The 20,659-nt window shown below is 53.2% G+C and overlaps 2 protein-coding genes across 3 annotated transcripts; both read right to left on the reverse strand.

Annotated features, from left to right (window-relative positions):
• Positions 1 to 125: 125 nt before the first annotated feature.
• On the reverse strand, positions 126 to 7,137 carry DDX56 (DEAD-box helicase 56). Its single transcript, XM_008160599.3, has 14 exons — positions 7,073 to 7,137; positions 6,382 to 6,543; positions 5,778 to 5,938; positions 5,478 to 5,648; positions 5,264 to 5,354; positions 4,451 to 4,695; positions 4,055 to 4,174; positions 3,470 to 3,583; positions 3,287 to 3,381; positions 2,572 to 2,645; positions 2,403 to 2,492; positions 1,993 to 2,098; positions 1,284 to 1,354; positions 126 to 965 (listed from the first exon to the last, which is right to left on the reverse strand). The coding sequence occupies exons 1-14, from the start codon at positions 7,130 to 7,132 to the stop codon at positions 888 to 890; spliced, it is 1,638 nt and encodes a 545-aa protein (XP_008158821.3). The 5' UTR covers positions 7,133 to 7,137; the 3' UTR covers positions 126 to 887.
• A 2,994-nt stretch (positions 7,138 to 10,131) lies between these two features.
• TMED4 (transmembrane p24 trafficking protein 4) lies at positions 10,132 to 20,639 on the reverse strand. 2 transcript variants are annotated; one of them, XM_054726514.1, is made up of 5 exons: positions 20,505 to 20,639; positions 13,419 to 13,519; positions 13,139 to 13,264; positions 12,517 to 12,663; positions 10,132 to 11,606 (listed from the first exon to the last, which is right to left on the reverse strand). In XM_054726514.1, exons 2-5 carry the CDS (start codon positions 13,500 to 13,502, stop codon positions 11,457 to 11,459), a joined length of 507 nt encoding a protein of 168 aa, XP_054582489.1. In that variant the 5' UTR covers positions 13,503 to 13,519; positions 20,505 to 20,639; the 3' UTR covers positions 10,132 to 11,456. The 2 variants fall into 2 exon arrangements, with proteins under 2 accessions (XP_054582489.1, XP_008158820.1); XM_008160598.3 differs by lacking the exon at positions 20,505 to 20,639 and adding an exon at positions 13,638 to 13,867.
• Positions 20,640 to 20,659: the final 20 nt, after the last annotated feature.

A 20,659-nucleotide genomic window follows, 5' to 3' on the forward strand; every position in this document is an offset into this window, starting at 1 on the left:
CAGGCCCTGGACACCTTTCCTCGGCAAACTCAGGGTGCGGGGGCACTCTCCACAGCCTTGGCCGTTCACACCCGACCAGTGGCAGGGCCCGCTCCAGCCCTCCCCGCCCCGCCCCCCACCCCCGCCTCCCGCAGCAGCCTGGCCTTGTGAGGCCTGACGAGGTCCTGGGATGAGGGCCACAATCAAGGGCAGCTGCAGAGCCCTCCTCTGGGCAGTAGGAGCTGGGAGGCCTGGCCTGGGGGACCCTCTCCTAGGGCCTCCTGGCCAAGTGGAGAGCAAAGAACGAGGTGTGTGAGCCATCACAGCACCACCCATTCACTCGGCACACGCACAGCAGTGCTGACGGGAGCAGCAGTGCCAGGAGCTCAGGGCTGCATCCCTGGCGGCCCAAGGAGGGGAGGCAGCAGGCCCGAGGTGAGCAGGGCCCCACTTCCCAGTGGGTGAGCTGTCGTTTCGGAGCTTCAGGGGATGGAGGCTGGTCAGTGTGACCCCAAGCAGAAAGGCACAGGAGCAGGTGTGGGCTGGAAAGAGACCTGGACAGGGCAGGCATCTCCCGAAGGCCCCGCTGCAGGGCAGCAATTACCCCTGCTGGCCACGGGGCCGCATGCAGCAGGCAGAGCGCCGGGCACTGCCTCCCAGGAGCGGTTTCAGAGGGCTGAAACCTGCAGGAGGCCCAGATGGAGGCAGCCAGAATCTTTATTCTGTCTTTAAGGCACAGACCGTGGCCTGGCAGGGCCACGCACGGATCTGGAGGCCAGTCTGCCTGCTCCAGAGCCTATGCATTCGTCCAGGGTGGGAATCAGTCCCTCCGTCGAGGGGGAACCCCACTTTCCTGCTGTGCTCAGCCCCACGAGGCCGGGAAGATAGCCGAGGCCGCCTGGACGACCTCAGGAGGGCACCGCCCTGGCTCTGCGCTTCTCTCCTCTGTGCTTGAAGCTGCGCAGTGGGTTCTGGGCCTTCACCTTCTGTGGGGGAAGGTTGGAGGTCAGCTGGAGAATGCCCAGACTGAGACAGCACAGGGCCAGGACAGACGCTGCTGTGGCCACCTGCAGCCTGGACGGCAGCGGGACAGCCAGCCCGTCCTCCTGGTCATGAAGGCACACGTGGGCGGCTGCAGGAGTCCCAGCCCCTGGCTCTGACCTGGCGGCCAGGAGTTTTGGCCAGATGTTGGGACCACTCTCCTCCAAGGTGTGTGCAGACCGGGTGACAACGAACCAGGCGGGGGGAGACCACAGCTGCCACCAAGGCGACACACACACACACACACACACACACACACACACCTTGACCTTCTTGGAGGACGGCTTCTTCCGCTTCTTGTGCGGGTGAACCAGGCCGCGAAGAGCAGGAGGAACTGGAAGAGACACGTGGCCTCAGCAGTTGCCACTGACCCTGCCTGACCCCTCACCCACATGCCCTCCGGGCCCTGCTGCGACCTCTCTCCTGTCCCAACTCAGGGCCGCACTCCAGTGCCACGTTCAAGTGCCTACAGTCAGCTATTGGACATCATAGAGTTTGTTGCAATAATCGTGTAAGGAAAAAAATAAAGGCATGTTCTTAAAGAAATGCTACTAAAATAGGGAAAAGGTCTGTGTGTGGTTGCCCCACACGCGACCCGTCACTACACATACACCCCAAACTGGTAGCCGCTCCCCACAGCCTCCCTTCACCTGTCAGACACATGCTTCCCAGTGTGCGGCAGGGTCCTGGCTTCTGCCCTCACTCCCGCCAGGCCACGGCAGAGGCCTCTGAGCAGCACCCGGCACCCAGCCGGCTGGCCACTCGCTGTTGGCAAATGCCTTTGCTCCTGCGTGACGAGGACAGCGCCCTCCCTGCCCCTCTGGGCCGCCACAGAGAGCAGCGCCCCCTGGGACTGTGTGGCGAGTACACGCTGCTGCCCGGCTCCAGGGCCCCGTAGCCCAGCACACAGTAGCTGAGCACTGACTGCGTCCCCACCACCCCCCCAGCTCAGGCCCCGCCAGGCCCACTCACCCAGGTAGTCAGGGACGTGGCCCAGGTGAGGCTTGACCACGGCAGGGTGCAGGGGCAGGTCATGGCGCAGCAGCTGGAGGTCCCTGGGGTTGTCTTCAAAGTATGTCTGACGAGAGAGACAGAGATGCAGGGGGTCTCCCTGAGACTTTTCGGGGATCCAAGTGGGTCACGCGTGTTTAGAATTTGAAGGCTGAGGTTCCCACCGCGTCCTGGCCACCCCGCCCTCTCCCAGAGGCAGAGCTGATGGGCTCTCGCTTCCCCGTCCCACGCGCTCCCCGTTGTCCCACGCGCTCCCCGTTCGGAGGCACATAGCGGCACGCGGTAGTGCAGCGCAGCCGTCATTACGAGACGGCAAATGTCCTTCAGCGAGTCCCTCCCAGCCGAACGCCCCTTTGCCGAGGCCTCCGCACCTTCAGCCGCTCCGAGTGCAGAAGCTCCTCCCTGATCTCCTTCAGCCGTGCTTCTCGGATGGCTTGTTTCGTCACTGCGCGCATGGCATCCTAGGTGACACCGAGGTCAGGACACCGGGCTCCCGAGCTCCCCCGTCCCCCAGGAGCCACTGCTCTGCCCGGCACTCACCCTGCAGCGGTAGCGGAAGCCCTCAATCTCCTCCATGCGGAACTGGTAGGGAAGCAGGGCGGGGGCCCCGTTCTCTGTGAAGGAGCAGCAATGAGCGGTCCTGGCTGCAGCCCCCTAGCCCCCCGTACTTCCCCTCCCCAGGGGGAGGCAGCAGCCTCTCCGGCTCATTCCCTGCGAGGTGACCTGTCCACAGAGCAAGACACCTGGGTCTTGCCGACAGGACACCAGTTCCCCAGGATCCTACGGCCAGGCAGCCCACGTCCCAAGTCCTGGGTGTCATTACATCCTTCATCCTCAGGACCTGCCCAGCCACCCACTCTCCACCCCAAGGTGCCTTTGGACCCTGCGCCCTTAACGTCCTGGGGGTGGGCTGCCTGTCCACCCTCCACTGTCCTCTTCTGACAGCCTGGCTGCCCCACAGAGCTCCCTCTCCCAGGGCCGCCGCCTGAGACACCACCAGCCTCTTCCCTGTCTCCCAAAACCCCCTTGCCGCCCTCAGCCCTTTGCCCCGGGCAGGCGGTAAATGTGACCCAGGATCTGGGCCTGTTCGTCTGTGAAAGGGCAGTGCCTGCTACCACGGGCAGGATGAGGATGCAGCGGTGAACGTGGGGCAAGCATGGTGAGCAGGAGGGTGGCACTGGTCACGCTACTGTCCCTGCTCTGTTGCCACCACTGGGTCCAAAGCATTCTGGTAGCAGCCGGGCCCTGCTCTTACCTCCACCGAGAAGCTCCTCAATCCTGCCCAGCTGGGACTGCTCTGTGGGCAACACAAAGGTCAAGACTACCCCTGGGTTGTTGGCACGTGCCGTCCTGCAAAGAGAGGGCCCAGCCCGTCTCTGGCCTGAGTCCTGGGGGTGCCCACAGTCCAGGTGCCCAGCCTGCCACCCAGCTCTCCTACCTGCCAGCTCGATGGATGTAGGCCTCAGGGGTGGGGGGAAGGTCGAAGTTGAGCACGGCACACACGTGGTGGAAGTCTATGCCACGGGCCACCCCCGCCTCCGGATCAGAGGCCCTGCAGGAAAACACCCACAGCAGACTTGCCCCCGCTCTCCCGCTGGCCTTGTACAGCTCCTTTAATCAGCGGGGTCTCGGAACTAAGCCGGTGTGGAGCTCCAGGGCCCTAACAGCGTAAGACCCTTTACATCCAGAACTGTTCCAGGAGCTGGGCAGAGGGGCGGCCACACCCTGGCCCTGCCCCCAGCTCGGAGGCCACAGGGGAACTCACCACCTCACAGGTGACCCAAGAACCCACTGGGCAGACAGACTGCAGGCTCCCTTTCCCCCTCAGGTCACAGCTGCACCCAACGCAGGCTGGGCCGTCTCCTCTGCCAGTGTACCAATCACCCAGGCAGCCAGGCCCCTTGTGCCGCCAGGGACCAGGTGAGCCCTTCGCACCCTCCTCCAGGCCCAGCAGCCCAGCCTGGCTCCCACTCTGGTTTCGGTCTCCCTGGGGAGGGCTAGAAGGACAAAAATGTGGACGCACCTGTTCCCCTTGGGCCCTTTGCCCTGACGCCTGCCTTTGACCGGGGCGCCCAGGACTTCGGCATCAGTCGCTATGACGCAGTCGTAGAAGCCTTGGTTAAACTGTGAGATGATGTGGCACCTGTGGCCCGAAGGGGAGGGTCAGCCCAGGAGTAAGCCGGAGGCAGCGCTGCACCCCCAGCACCACCGTGGCCGTCATCCTGGCGTTTCCCTCTTACACTCTCCCCCTACTTCATCTCTGACCCACCCCCTCGCTCAAGACGGAGGATCAGTGGGTACCTCGGAGTCCGTGGCAGAGTCGCTATCTGCCAGCCCAGAGCCTGGCCTCGAAGCTCTTAAGAAACAGGAACACCCATCGAGTGTCCCTTCCCAACCCCCGTCTTCAGCCACTGCCCACCTGGAGCGCAGGGGCAGCTCCCCGTTGAGCACGCAGGCGGGGATGCTGAACTGCTCCAGGAACAGGCGCAGCCGGTAGCTGCGCTCCAGAGTGTTGACGAAGAGCAGGGACTTGCCCCGAATCAGCGACAGCTTGAGCAGGGCGTACAGCAGCAGGAACTTGTCTTCCTCTGTGCTGCAGACCACCTGGAACTGCTGTAGCTGCTCTGGCCCTGGCAGCTGGGACTCTTGCAACTTGAGGGTGACCTGGGGGGACAGGCCTGTGGTCAGGAAAGAAGGCAGAAACGCTCCCACAAGCTGCTGCCTGGCATCACGGTCCCCTCCCACTGGCACGAGGTTTCAGAGGACCCTGGCTATTGTGGGGTACAAAAGACAGGACACTATCGCGTCTCGGCCTTTTGGCTAAGATCAAGCGTAAAAGACATGACACTACATGCAAAGTACCTGGGGCACAGAACAAAGAGAAACACAAGCACATGGCTGTAGTGAGCGGGATGCCCTATAGCAGCCCCCCTTCTCAGGACTAGAGGTCACATAACTAGAGAACTTTGGCCCTGCCGCTAACGGCAGCCTTTCTGCCCTTGGGGGTCCCTGCTCAGCCCTTTAGGTGGCCCCTAGGGGACATATGGAAGGTACAATGACTTTAGATGTGGAGAGGGTGTTGATGGACTACTGGCTGCTAGTGATTTAGAACCAGGGAGGCTAAACCAGTGACTACTGTCCTCCCCAAAACACCAAAAGGCTCCTGTGAGCAGGAGGATCAAGCCCTCTGAGCGCACCCGTCAGCGACGGCGGATGCCTGCAGGGAACTCACCGGGTTATGCAGGACCAGCTCCTTGAGCGTTTGCACATCCTCGTTAAAAGTAGCCGACATCAGAAAAGCCTGATAAATCCGGGGCAGGTGACTGAAATAAAACAGACCTCCATCAGCCGCCAGCTCCCAGGGCCTCTCCCCTGTGGCAGCTAGACTTCGGGCCACCTGCCCCAGGCCCAGGCGTCGGCTCTCACCCCCACCCCCTCTTCCATACCAGAGAAGGCTCTTGAGCTCCTCCTCGAAGCCAAAGGAGAAGAGGAGATCGGCTTCGTCCATCACCAGCAGCTCCAGGGAGTCCCGCAGCTTCAAGCTGTCTTGCTGCAAGTGGTTCAGTATGCGCGATGGGGTCCCCACCACGACGTCAGGCTTCTCCATCAGCACAGCTCTGCAGGCGGCAACACCTCAGGGTCAGGGAGAAGGCACCGCTGGGATCTCGCCCCTTCCTTGCTGCACACAAAGCCACCCTCCGTCTCCGTGCAGCTTCATCCCCTATAGCCCCGGTGCTTTCGCCCACCTCTGAGAGGCCGAGTCTTCGGCGGCGGAGACATTGGCCACCCGGATGTCTCGGGCACAGTAGGCGGCCAGCTGCTGAATCATGGACTGGGCCTGCCGCGCCAGTTCCTTGGTGGGCACGAGGACAAGACCGCGCACAGCCTGCTCCACCACGGGGCCGGTCTGCAAGAGCAGGAATCAGACTTCAGGCAGCCAGTCCCTGTCATCTGGCCCAGCTGCTATGACTCCAACACCTGGAAAGTGGGGCAGAGGGTTCTTTCCCCAGGTGCGGACGCTCAAAAGGAGTAGCTGACTTTATGGTCATCAAGTCAGTGGGCTGGAGGTTCACGACAGACTAAGAGTAGGAGCAGGAGCGGGGGGCGGGGGGGACACGCCCAGTTTTTACAGCAGAAAGAGATTTACTCAAGAAGGCCTAGACTAGGACCCAGGTGACCTGAACGCCAGCCCAGAACGTTTGCCACCACAGTACGAGGCTCTGCGGGCCATCCCTCACAGGTAAGAAGCCAAAAGACAGCCTGCTTCTTGAGAAAGGCTCCTGACAAGCACAACGACCACTGAGACGCCTGCCTCTCCCTCCCGCCTTAGGGCGCCTCCCCGCGACCCACCGCCTTCCTGTGGAGCAGCAGCTGCAGCATGGGAATGGCATAGGCGGCCGTCTTGCCCGAGCCGGTGCGGGCCCGAGCCAGGAGGTCCTTCCCCTCCAGGGCCAGCGGGATGGCCTTCTCCTGGATCAGCGTGGGCCGCGACCAGCCCAGGTCCGTGACGGCCTAGGAGAGACACGGGGCGGCTCAGGCGCGAGCAGCCCTCCATCCCCCGCCACCCCCGACCAGGCCGGTCCTCAGCCCTCCACCCCCCGCCACCCCCGACCAGACCCCTCAGCGCTCCACCCCCCGCCACCCCGACCAGACCCCTCAGCCCTCCACCCCCCGCCACCCCGACCAAACCCCTCAGCCCTCCACCCCCCGCCACCCCGACCAGACCCCTCAGCGCTCCACCCCCCGCCACCCCGGCCAGGCCGGCCCTCAGCCCTCCACCTCCCGACCACCCCGGTCCGGCCCCTCAGCCCTCCACCCCCCGCCACCCCGACCAGACCCCTCAGCGCTCCACCCCCCGCCACCCCGACCAGACCCCTCAGCCCCGCCACCCCGACCAGACCCCTCAGCGCTCCACCCCCCGCCACCCGCCACCCCCGACCAAACCCCTCAGCCCCGCCGCTCCCCGCCACCCCGGCCAGGCCGGCCCTCAGCCCTCCACCTCCCGACCACACCGGTCCGGCCCCTCAGCCCCGCCGGGTACCTGCAAGAGCCGGGGATCCAGGCCCATGTGTTCGAATCCCAAAGCCTCGTCGTCCGCCATTCTGGGTTCCGTAATGACAGCGCGCATGCGCGACAGGAGGAGCGTGCGACGTGTGGGCGGGTCAAAGCAACAACCAATCAGCGTCGGAGGAGGCGTCCCTACCTGAGGAGCTGGAGCCTGGGTTTCCGGTGTCGGGGCGGAGCTCTGGGGCTGCGGCGCCGCGCGGGGCCCGGGGTTCCGGGCAGAGGCGGCGGGCGGCTGGGGGTCGGGGTCGCGTGGGAGCCCCCGTCCCCCCTCCCGTCCCGGACGCTGCCTCCTAAGGCCGCGGTGGGCCCTTCCTGCTCCGGGGACGGGCGGATGGGTGCAGGTCCCAAGTGCCCGCGTCCGCCGCCCACCGGGCTCACGGCTCGAAGTGCACAGTCGCAGGCTCTTGTGCCCTCGTCAGCGCCTTTGGTCAGCGTCGCCCTGCGCCTGCCTGAGGCCCCACTGCCCGTGACTCCCGTGGCGGCTTCATGGCGCGCCCTCGCCTGCCCAGCTGCCCGGTCGCTGTCTGGTCTGTGAGGGCACTGCCTGCCCCACCTGCGCTCAGGAAGTGCCCGCAGACGTGTTCCAGGGCCGGGCCGCCCGGGGCAGTGGGGGGAGCGGGGCCACAGCTGTCCAGAACGCCCGTGGCCGCGGGTGCAGCGGCGTGGGGGCGGCCAGAGGCTGGCAAAGGTGCGGGGCTCGGACAGTCCAAGGACAGGCTACAGCGATGGGTCTGTGCCAGGACGAGGGTTGGAAGAATGAGGAGCAGGAGACAAAGGAAGGAGGTCTGTCCGGGCTCCCCAGACCAGACAGCCCATCAGTTAGCCGCACAGCGTGGGTAAGAACGCGGATTCTTGCCCCTAGGCGCGTTTCCCTCGTCTCTCTTTCCTAAGCTCCAAACCCCCTCCCCTTTTTTTTTCTTTTGCCTCCTGTTTCCTGGGGCCATTTCCCCTATGACTTACTTCTTCCTCTGTGACTGTTTAAATACACTTTTTCTTATAGTTTGAAAAAAAAAAAAAATGGGGCCCTAGCCGGTTTAGCTCAATGGATGGAGAGTCTGCAAGCGAGTGAAGGGGTCCCGGGTCCGATTCTGGTCAGGGGCACAGGCCCAGGTTGCGGGCTCCATCCCCAGTGTAGGGCATGCAGGAGGCAGCTGATCAGTGATTTTCTCTCATCATTGATGTTTCTTTCTTTCTTAATATATTTTATTGGCTTTTTACAGAGAGGAAGGGAGAGGGATAGAAAGTTAGAAACATCGAACAGCTGCCTCCTGCACACCCCCCGCTGGGTATGTGCCTGCAACCAAGGTACATGCCCTTGACTCGAATCGAACCTGGGACCCTTCAGTCCACAAGCCGACACTCTATCCACTGAGCCAAACCGGTTAGGGCTCATCATTGATGTTTCTGTCTCTCTCCCTCTCCCTTCCTCTCTGAAATCAATAAAAATATATTTAAAGACAAAAGGGAAAAAAAGGGGGACTCTTGGTTCCCACCTGTATTAGTTTGGTATTGCTGCTACAACAATTACCATAGCTTAGTGGCTTAAAACAGCAGGAATTTACTTATGGTTCTGTAGGGCAGAAGTCTGACAAGGTCCCACAGAATTGAAATCAAGCTGTTGGCAGGGCTGCATTCCCTTGGAGACGCTAGAGGAACAGTTTGTCTTGCCTTTCCCAACTTGGCTGATGGCCCCTTGCTCCATCTGTCTTCAAAGCCAGCAAAAGTGAGTGGGTTGAGTCCTCACATCCCATCAGACCTTCCTTTGCCTCCCTCCTCCACTTTTAAGGAAACTTGTGAGGATAGAGGGTACAGCTAGATAATCCAGGACAATCTGTTTCAAAATCAGATGTTAGTACCCTTAATCCCCTTTGCCATGTTAAGTAATATATTCACAAATTCTAGGGATTAGGACATGGACATCATGGAGGGCCACCCTTCTGCCTAACATGCGACCCCAAACACAAACCTGCTTCATCAGTTTTGTGAGCCAAACTGAATTTTAAAAACTTTTAGGCCTGTCCAGCCAGTTTGGCTCAGTGATTGAGAGTCCACCCCTGAGCCAGGATGTCACAGTTTGATTCCTGGTCAGGGCAAATGCCCAGGTTGCGGGATTCCCCAGTAGAGGGTGTGTGGGAGGTGGCCAAACAATGATTCTCTCTCATCACTGATATTTCTATCCCTCTCCAGTCTCTGAAGTGAATAAAAACATGTTTTTTAAAAAAAAAAAAAACTTTTAGGGTGTAATGTCTGTGAATACCACACAGCAGTATGGAAATCCTCTCACCTGCCCCATCAGCTAGTGTAATAAGCCCCACATTTGTTTCACTCCACTCCCCTTCCAATCAAAACTTGACAGGAGAAATCCAAGACTTACTGACCTATCGACATAATTTAGGTGCAATCGTGTTGCCCTTGATGGTTTGGCTCAGTGGATAGAGCATCAGCCTGCAGACCAAAGGGTTCTGGGTTCGATTCCGGTCAAGGGCACATACCTTGGTTGCAGGCTCCTCCCCGGCCCAGGCCCTGCTCAGGGCTCCTGCAGGAAGCAACCTATAAATGTGTTTCTCTCACATCGATGTTTCTGTCTTTCCTTCTCTCTTCCACTCCCTTAAAAAAAAAAACAATGGAAAAATACCCTTGGGTGAGGATTAACAAAACAAGATGCAATCGTGTCTACTGATGGCAGACTTTGAAGCCAGCCTCAGCTCTCACCTGGAGCTTCCGTCCTCCCACAGCCCAGACTCCAGTCTTTCACTGGCTGGATTTCTATTAACAGCCACAGGGTAGACATGGGTTCCCTTTCCGACGTGTCTCAGACTCCCCCAGGCTCAGGCCAATGGCCTGCACAGCCAGCCAGCTCCTTCTGTTTCCCTGTTTACTGTAACATGAAGAAAACTGGAAACTATTCGAAATATCCAAAGAATTTTAGATATATCAATTGTGGCATTTCCCCTTACTGGGATAACATGGCCATCCAGAATTAGAATGTAGGATTTCAAAAATAATTACAAAAATATTCAATGACAATGACCATAAATCTAAATTGCATATATTTTTACAAGTAAAAACAGGTACATATGTGGAATAATATAGGAAATAAAGAAAAACATTAAGAATTTAGTTCTGTAGGTCAGATAAATAATAAAACCATGAAATAAACACATCAAGAACGGGCAACTGATGGCATTGTTTCCTACAGAAGACGACATAGGGGCGTGTGGTGAGATCTGCTTAAACTTACGATCTGAGACTTAAGCCCTTCCTACAATCCCTTGCTGGTGTTTCTACTTGGTTGACCCATGTGAATGGCTGAGCAACCACTTGTCCACCCACATCCCAAGACTGAGGTCAGGACAAGCCCTAGCACCATGAGCCCACACGCTGCAGTCCACTCCAGGCAGCTGCAGGGGCAGTCCAGGCCAGGAGCCCTTCCTCCGTACCTGTGTGCCTCCACTCTGCCCATAACCTCTCACTTCATTTCAAACACGGCTAGTACAACACGTTTTATTTCACTGGGAAAATCTGTATAAAGAACCAAACCATGAACCAAATGTCCATGAAGACATTTACCATAGCTTAAATAAAGGTCAAGGGGAGCGGGCGGGTAGGAGTGCCCTGCCTTGTGTGAGCTGTCACGACCTCACTCTGAGCGAGGCCCTGTCTGGTGAAATCTCAAGTGTCCCAGAGGAATCTGCTTGGCCCTCTCTTTAGGCCTTGACAGCAGTGGGGACGTCTGCTTTCTGGCCCACAGACGGCTGAAATCCTGAGAGCTGCCACAGCACTTGTCAGAAATGTGTGGACAGACCGAATGCAAGGGGCTGTGTTGGTGTTTTCAGCTAGTCATACAGGCAGTTAACACTTCAACTAGGAAAGAAAATATATACTTTATCAAAAAATAGTTCTAATATATAGAAAAACATTTCAATCCTCTAGGGCCTCTGCCCCTTATTTACATTCACAAAGCCACTGGGAGAGCCCAGGACTGACGGGAGCAGGGAGGCAGGGCCTCTGGGGCATTGCCATCGCTTACTGCATGAGTAGATGAAGTTAAAAGAGAGACTCGTCATTTGCTCAGTTGGTGACAGGATGCAGGGGAATCACTGGAGGTGAGAGAAGTGAGACCTAGTCCTGGGTCAGATCTGACCGTGCACAAACCTCAAGACATCTTTGAAAGCTTGGACCAATGTCCTGTGTTCTTGAGAACCATCATTAGCAAGTGGCTGATCGGGATGCTTTGCTGCCAGGGAACCAATGTGGTTTATATATTTTCTTTTTTTCCCCTCACAAGCCAGGTGGATAAGGTATTGGGTGGGGAAAGTACCAAATAACTGAGGTGAGAGGGTCATTCGGAGAGGACATTACACCAGCTTCTTGGCCTCAAAGAAGCTCTTGAGATGCCGCATCTGCCAGATGCCAGTGAGGATGAGGATGACGGTCTGCGTGATGGACCACCACAGGACCCTCTGGTTGGTGCTCTCGCTGGTCAGACGGAAGCGCTCTTCACGATACTGTGGGACGGCGGACCCAGGATTAAATGTGCAGGGAAAACTGGTGCTGGCTGGGCAAGCCACCCCCCTCCCATAGGCTACTTGACCATGGGACCCAGCGCCTCCTGTCTGCCCGACTCCTCTGCGAGTGCCCCACGGAAGTGACGTGCGGCCTCGCGGGGAGCATCCCCACCGCGGTGGAGTCATGCTCCTTCCATTTCAAGCCAGATCCCAAGGTGAACAGAGGATGCCTAGATTTTTACTCTATTGAATAGAGCTTGAAAAGAGCCCTCTAGACCAGCGATTTTCAACTTGTGCAGCAACAATTTTTAAAAGATGCAATACCTGACTATTTAGGCAGGGGCACTGACCTCTTTCCCCTTAGATTGTCAAATAAATAAATGACAACAGCCAACCGAACAACAGCCATCCAGTATGAATGAATCAAAATTATACCTAACCCTGGCTGACATGGCCCAATGGTTAGAGCGTCAGCCTGGGAACCGAAGGGTCTCAGGTTTGATTCCCAGTCAAGGGCACAGTCCTGGTTGGGAGAAAACCAATCAATGTGTCTCTCTCACAGCAATGTTTCTCTCTCTTTCCCCCAACTCCTCCCCACTCCCTTCCACTATCTCTAAAAATCAATGTAAAAAAATATCCTCGGGTGAGGATCAACAAAAAACAAAAAGTTATACCTACTTTTTTGTCAGATCAGCAAAAAAACATGTATATTTTTTGGTGTGCCACAGAAATTTTAGTAATTAATTTATGTGTGCCATGAGATGAAAAAGTTTAAAATTGCTGCTCTAGACCAATACCCTCCATTGCATTCTCGGAACAGTTCACTGGGAAGGCCCTAAGCAGAAACTCCAATGGGTGTGGTGGGTATAAAGGTCAATTGCCAGGTCCCAGTACAGTGACATGCCCTTACCCTTTGGTAGTCCTGCTCCTTCTGGATCTGCTCCACCTGATCGAGCAGCTGGCGGGCTCGGAGCTGCAGCTCTGTCAGTTTGTCCTTGGCCGCAATCTCAGGGTAGTTGTTGGCATGCTCTCCAACCTGGATGTCTAGGTGCACGCGCTACAAGGACACAGGGTCAGAGCCCCAAAGCCATAGGGTAAGAAACATGAGTGGGGGAGCCTCAGACGGCCTGTTCCAGACAATGCAACCCACTCTTATTCCTGACTATGAGACAGAGGGGCAACATCTGTCTCCCCAATTGTGACTATGCCACAAAGGGTCACAAATAATGATGGAGATAAATCAAAACTTTGGAACCAAGTGAGAGATTCCGAGCTGTAGCGAAATAACTTTTTTCCTTTTTTTAAATGTCATTTTATTGATTTCAGAGAAGGAGATGGAGAGAGAGAGATACAAACACCACTGATGGGAGAGAATCATTGATCAGCTGCCTCCTGCCCGCCCCCCACTAGGGATCCAGCCTGCAACCCAGGCATGTGCCCTAGACCGGAAATCCAACGGTGACCTCCTGGTTCACAGGTCGCAGATCAAGCACTGAGCCACACCGGCCAGGCATGAAAGAACACCCTCTTACCAGTCTGCCGCCAGCGAAGAGCACCATCCTGGTGGAGTTGGAGTGCAGGCAGATCTGATGGTCCCCGGGGGTGTGGGAAGTGAAGGTGAAGCGTCCCTCCGAGCCATACTGCCGCGAGAGCACCACCTGCAACAAACACAGCGGTCAGTGGAAGCCCCTGCACTGACCTCTCCAGGGCAGTGGACGTTCTCCCAGCTCCGCACACCCCGCAGGGCTCTGGAGAAGGGCGGCCTGACGCCGTCTGCAGGGCGCCCAGGCCACGGCCTGCGGGTGGCCCTACCTTGCCTTCGGGGTCCTTCACCTCCACGTGCATGCCCAGACCGGGGGTCGAGGGCAGGAAGACCTCCTTCTGCTTATCCCACATCTGGGTGCGGTAGTTCCCTGCGGAGCGACAAAGATGTCACAGTGCGCCTCGACTGCCCGGCTCCCACACTCCCAAGGGGACCGCGGCCGCGCCTGAGGGACACGCAGGGCCCTGCCCACCCCCACCCCGCCTGACCGATGACCATGGTCTCGTCGGGGATTTCCTCGATGAAGCAGCGCTTCTCGGTCTCGCCGATGTGGAAGTAGAGCCCCCGGACGCCCACCGCGCACAGCAAGAGCAGCAGCAATGCGGGCCACCCCATCGCGAGTCGCCGTGGGGACTCGACACCTGTCACCGAGCGCCCTCCGTGCAATGCGCATGCGCACGCCTGCGCCCCGCTTCCAGGCGACGCAGCTCAGCCCGACGCAGAGCGCGCACACTGACGCGGGTCCTGCGCCTTTCAGGCCGAAGAGCGCGGGCAGGCGGAGAGTGCGCATGCGCGGGACGCTCGGGGCGGGGGTGGTCCTATCGCCCCCTCAGTGACGTAGTCCAGTACCAACACCTGCCAACTCACACCTTCTGTCCGGCGCACGGGCGCGCGCCTGCGCACCACACCAGTAGACGCCACGTGACGGCGCGGGAAGTACGCATGCGCTGAAACGCCTCTCTCGCCCCTTCCTCCCCGCCCTCCGGCAGCCCGCGCGGGGGCCGTGGGCACGTTATAAGGTCAGCGCTGGGACTGACCCGGGACGGAGGGCAGGGAGGAGGCAATGCGGTCTTAGATGGGCGTGGGAGGGTCAGGTAGGCCCGTGAGACCTCTTCAGGGCTTTGGCAAATGAGAAGCCTCTAGGCCCCTAGAGGCTAGGGGATTTTGTTTGAGGAATGATTTGATCTTAGTTTTTAAAATTATCCTGTCCTGGCAAAAGTTGATTGTAAAACATAAGGATCACCAATGGTACAATATACTTTTGTAAGTAATGTTTAATCTGAATCAGGTATTTTGTCTTGCAATTTACAGGAAATGAAGACGTTTGGAGAACATCATGAGGAAATGATAAAGCCAATCCAATCCAGAATATAGGACAGGGGGTTCAACCTTTAAAAAACTAAAGTGAAGAACAAGCGGGGGGGGGGGGGGGTGTGTGGACGGGAAACCGTGTGGTGAGGCAGAGTCTGCAGAGACTGGTGCCGAAAATGCCTCCCTTCTCGGATCCACGTGCTCTTGCCATTGAGGGGTGAGATCTTTTTCCCTCCACCGGAGTCTCTCTCTCTGTGTCTCCCCCTCCACTCTCTCTAAAAAAAAATAAATGGAAAAATATCCTTGGGTGAGGCTTTAAAAAAGAAAATAAAAGCAAGGTGCAGAAAGAGTACATTATCTTTGGTGTTTGTATTTGATGAAAACACACTGGAAGACTAAGACTCTAATATAAGAGATTATTTACAAGTAACGTGAATATTCAGTCAATGTACACCAGTATGATTGTACTGATTAAAATAGAAATACTTCTGTTCTAGTTGGTAAACAGCCACTCTGCAAGCCCTGCATTCCCTCCACCTTTGCTCTCACTACTGGTACCGGTTGCCTCATGACCCTACAAATAGTTACTTCTGGCAGGAAAGGAGTCTGGCAGGCCAGCAGATAATGAGGTAAAAGGTAGCAGAGGTGCAAGAGAGATTTTGCAAACTAGAACTTTTCATAATGTTTTTTTCCCCATTCAACAGGTTGCCTTTAAAAAAGAAAGTTATTTATTTCAGAGAGAGGAAGGAGAGGGAATTAGAAACTTGAATAATGAGAATCATTGATCCGAATGCCTCCTGAAAGCACCCTACTGGAGATGGAGCCCGCAACCCAGGCATGTGCCCTGACTGGGAATTGAACCATGACCTCCTAGTTCATGGGTCAACGCACAGGACTGAGATACACCTGCCAGGCACTATATATATACACACACACACACACACACACACACATATGCACATATATATATATATATATATTTTTTTTAGAGAGAGAGGATGGGAGAAAGAAACATCCACTGGTTGCTTCTCTCATGTGCCCTGACTGGGAATTGAACCTGCCAGAATGGTGTATGGGACGACGCTCCAACCCACTGAACCATACCAGCCAGGGCCTTTTAAAATCTTTTTATTTTCAAACCATGTGTATATGTTACCTATTTAAAATAAAATTTAAAAATTAAAGTAGTGTTACCACCATTCTCTATCACACTACCATTTTATGGATTTGAAACCAGCAATTGCTGTCACGTTGGTTTACCCTAAAGGTAAACCTCCATCACATATAAATACTGCCTGTCTCTTGTATTCACCTCTCTATCCCCAGCACCCAGAACCCATCAGGTATAACTATCTGTTCAATAATGAAGAATGTATACTTTGATGAAAAAGCATGTTGAGCAAAAGCCATGGAAGGCAATGAAGGCAGTGTTCGGAGGAGAATTCAGTCATAAATGTCTACATTAAAAAAAGAAGCTATCAAATCAGTAACCTAACTACATTTTGAGGAACTAAAAAAGAAAGGAAAAGAAAAAAAGCAAACTAAACCCAAACGAAGAAGAAAGGAACAAATAAAAAATAGCCGAAACCGGTTTGGCTCAGTGGATAGAGCATCAGCCTGCGGACTGAAGGGTCCCAGGTTCGATTCTGGTCAAAGGCATGTGCGTTGGTTGCGGGCACATCCCCAGTGGGGGGTGTGTAGGAGGCCGCTGATCGATGTTTCTCTCTCACTGATGTTTCTAACTCTCTTCCTCTCTGTGAAAAATCAATAAAATATATTAGAAAAAATAAAGAGAGATAAATAGCCTGGCCAGTGTGGCTCAGTTGATTGGCATGTCATCCTGTAAACCAAAAGGCAGTGGGTTCAAATCCTATCAGGGCACATACCCAGGTTGCAGGTTCGGGAGAGGGCCGAGGGCAACTGATGGATGTTTCTCTCTCATATCGATGTTCTCTCTTTCAAAAACAAACAAACATGTCCTCAGGTGAGGATTTTAAAAAATTATAAAAATTAGAGATAAAAAGTCGATGAAAGCAAAAGTTGGTTCTCTGAAAAGATGAACAAAATTGACAGACCTTTAGCTAGACTGACAAAGAAAAAAAGATTTAAGTCACTAAAATCAGAAATGAAAGTAGAGACATTACTACTGACCTTAAGGAAATAAAAGGGATAAGAGAATACGGTGAAGAATTGCACACCAACAAATAAGATAATTTAGATGAAATAGACAAATTCCTACAAACACACAAATTATTACCTAAAGTAACATAATTAAGAAACAGCTGGTATGGAACAGGTGGCTTCCCTGGTGAATTATTTTTTGTTGTTGTTCTTTTTGTTTTTTCCCCTGGTGAATTCTATTAACCATTTAAAGGAGAATTAACACCAATCCTACTTAACTAGCAACAAACTGAAGAGGAGGGAACACTTCCTAATCCATTCTATAAGGCCGGCAATACACTGATACTAAAGCCAAAAACATCATAAGAAAAGAAAATTAGACCAATATCCCTTATGAATATAGATGCAAAACTCAATAACAATAACAAATAATAAACCTCAATAAAATACATGTAATCCAAATCCAACTGCATCTTTAGATGATTATACATCATGACCAAGTGGGATTTGCCCTATGAATGCAAGGATAATTCAACTTGAGAAATATCAATCGGTGCAATATATACCACAATGATAGAACAAAGGGAGAAAAAACATCATTACCCAATTGATGGAGAAAAGGCATTTAACCCTTTCATCTCAAAACCACTCAGAAAAGTAGGAATAGAAAGGAACTTCCTCAGCACAATGAAGGATAGCTGCGAAAATCCCACAGCAAACATAATGATGAGAGACGGAAAGTTTTTCTGTAAGATCAGGAACAAGACAAGGGTGCTCACTCTCACCACTTCTATTCAACATATTACTAGATCTAGCCAGAGCAATTAAGCAAGAAAAAGAAACAAAGGACATCCAAACTGTAAAAGAAGAAAAACTGTATTTACAGATGACATGATCCTGTATATGAAAAATCCCTAAGAATCCAAAAGAAAACTACTAGAGCTAATAAATGAATTCGGTTAAGTTGCAGGACACAAGGTCAATGCACAATAATCAATACACCAGTAATGAATAATCAAAAAAGGAAGTTAAGAGAGCAACTCCATTTACAAATGCATCCAAAAATATAAAATACCTGGGAATAATATAACCAAGGTAAAAGACTCGTATACCAAAAACTACAACACATTGCTGAAAGAAATTAAAGAAGACACAAATAAGTGGAAAAAACATCCCATGTTCATGGTCTGGAAGATTTAATATTGTTAAAATGTAAATACTACCCAAAGCAATCTACAGATTCAACACAATCCCTATCAAAATTTCCACAGCCTTCTTTGCAGAAGTGGAAAAGCCAAACATTACATTTATATGAATTTGTGAGGGGACCTACATAGCCAAAATAATCTTGATAAAGTTGGAGAATTCACTTCTGGATTTCAAAACTTACTACAAAGCTACAGTAATCAAACAGTATGGCACTGGCATAAAGATAGTATACAGACCCATGGAACAGAATTGAGAGTCCAGAAATAAACCAAATATATATGGTCCATTGATTTTTCAAAAAGGGTACCAAGTCCATTCAATGGGAAAAGAATGATCTCTTCAACAGTTGTTGCTGGGACAGCTGGAATTCCACATGCAAAAAGATGAAGTTGAATCCCTACCACACATCATATTAAAAAATAAAATCAAAATGGATAAACAACCTAAATATAAATGCTAAAACCATAAAACTCTTAGAAAAAATATAAGGGTAAATCTTCATGATTTCAGATTTGGCAATGGACTTTTAGATATGAGCAACAACAAACATGGATAGAATGGATGTCATCAAAATTTAAAACTTGTTCATTAAAGAACAGTACAAAGAAAGTGAAAAGAATGGGAGAAAATATTTATAAATCATGTATCTGGTAAGGATTTAACAGGCATAATATATAAAGAACTCCGACAAAACAAGACAAACAACCCAATTCAAAAAAGACTTGAATAGACTTTCCTCCAACGAAGATAAAAAATGGCTGAGAAACAAATGAAAAGATTCTTGACATCATATAGTGATAAGGAAATGCAAATCAAGACCAAAATGAGATCACCTCACATCTAGTAGGAGGCTATAATACATTTTTAAAAAGAAATTAAGAAGTATTGATGACGATATGGAGAAATTGGAACCTTCATGCATTGCTGGTGGGAATGCAACATGGTGTCACCACTGTAGGAAACAGTTTAACATTTCCTCAAAAAGCTAGACATAGAATTACCATATCGCCCAGCACATCTATTCCTAGGTGTTATAAAGGGAATTATAAACAAGTACTCAAGATACTAGTAACCAGTGGTCATTGTAGCATTATTCACAATAGCCAGATGATGGAATCAGCCTAAATGTCCATCAGATGATGTATAGACAAGGTGCAGCATGTTCATACAATGGAATATATTCAGCCATAAAAATTTCTGACACATGCTTCAACATGGATGAACCTTAAAACATGCTAAGGAAAATAAGTGACACATAAAAGGGCAAATACTGTATGAATTCACTTATATTAGGTAACCAGGGTTGTCCATTTATAGGGATAGAAAATATAGGATGAAGGGAAAGGGGAGGGGAATGGGAAGTTACTGCTTAATGGTTGCAGAGTTTCTGTTTGGAGTGGTGAAGAAATTTTGGAAATAGTGGTGATGGTTGTACGACACTGTGAATGTAATTAATGCCACTGAATTGTACACTTTATTTTTTTAATTTTTTTATTTATTGATTTGAGAGGAAGAGAGAGGGAGAGACAGATAGAAACATCAATGATGAGAGAATCATTGATTGGCTGCCTCCTGCACACCCCCCACTGGGGATCAAGCCCGCAACCCAGGCATGTGCCCTTGGCTGGAATCGAACCTCCGACCCTTTAGCCTTCAGGCCAACACTCTATCCATGAGCCAAACCAACTAGGGCTGAATTGTACACTTTAAATGACAAATATTTTCATATACATACTTGACCCCAATTTTTTAAGAGGGGGGGGGCATACTGAGGTGGTTCCTTGGTTCCTTCCCTTTCTCCCAGTCTCCAGACCCTGAACCCGCACATCAGCCCAACTTTGTTCTTACAAGCATGTACACAGTCCTCCCCATTTAAAACACCTCTTACTTTCCCTTTTAGAAATTGCTCTACGTCCCTGTCCCAGCGCGAGCGAGTGACAGAGTCCCCAGTCTGAATTCTGGCCCAGATCCCGTTATTCGTGTCGTCTGTGCTAGCACCGCGGTCAGATCTCCATGGTCAGATCACGGCCCCTGTCACCTCCAGGACCCTCCGCTGTACTGCAGGGCACAGTCCTGGTCTTGAAGTTGCTGCGAATACACACAGAACAATTCGGGGCAGCGTGGCGCCGAGTTTCCCTAATGTCAATCATCTGCATGCCACCTTTTGATACTGATATATATATATAATTAATAAAGTCGTTACACGGAACCACTTATTACAAGGCAAACTACCCTCACTGTAAAGAGGAAAACCAGTACCACTTGCCAAAAAAAACCATCCAAGATAAACTCACAAGTCAGGAAGGCAGAGCAGCTTAAGTTCCAGCTCCCTGCTGCCGCCCACCCGGACTCCGGAGCCCAAGGTCCGCTCTCGCCCGGTCAGACCGGGGAAGGAAGGCCGAGGGGGGCCCAGACCCGGCCGCCGGGAACGAGGCTCCTCCTTGCTCCCTGTGTGCCTGGCTGCCACTCGCGTCCTGCGGTCCTAACACGGCCTATTTTCACACATTCACACTGGGAAACAGGGCTGCGCCGTACGATCAGTGTCCTGATAACACCGTTTGTCCTTTCTCAGCAAAAAGTAAAACAGCGTCTCACAGCCGACGCCCACTTGCATCGGGTGGAACGCCACGAGGCGCCGACCGAACGCCCGGGCGTCCCCCGGCAATCCCGACGCCCGCTTGGGGAACCCTTGTGTCCCCGACGGCTCCACGTACCCCGGTGCGCGCCGGGGCCCTGCTTCCCTCTCCACCTCCGTCCGACCTCCTCAGCCTCCCCCGCACAGGCCTCCGGCAGCCCGCGCAGGAGGCTGGCCCCGCGAAGACCCCTCTCCAGACCTGGCTCCGCCCGGTACCCCTTCCCCGTGTCCCCC

This window comes from Eptesicus fuscus, chromosome 14, assembly GCF_027574615.1.
Source record: "Eptesicus fuscus isolate TK198812 chromosome 14, DD_ASM_mEF_20220401, whole genome shotgun sequence".
Taxonomy (NCBI): domain Eukaryota; kingdom Metazoa; phylum Chordata; class Mammalia; order Chiroptera; family Vespertilionidae; genus Eptesicus; species Eptesicus fuscus.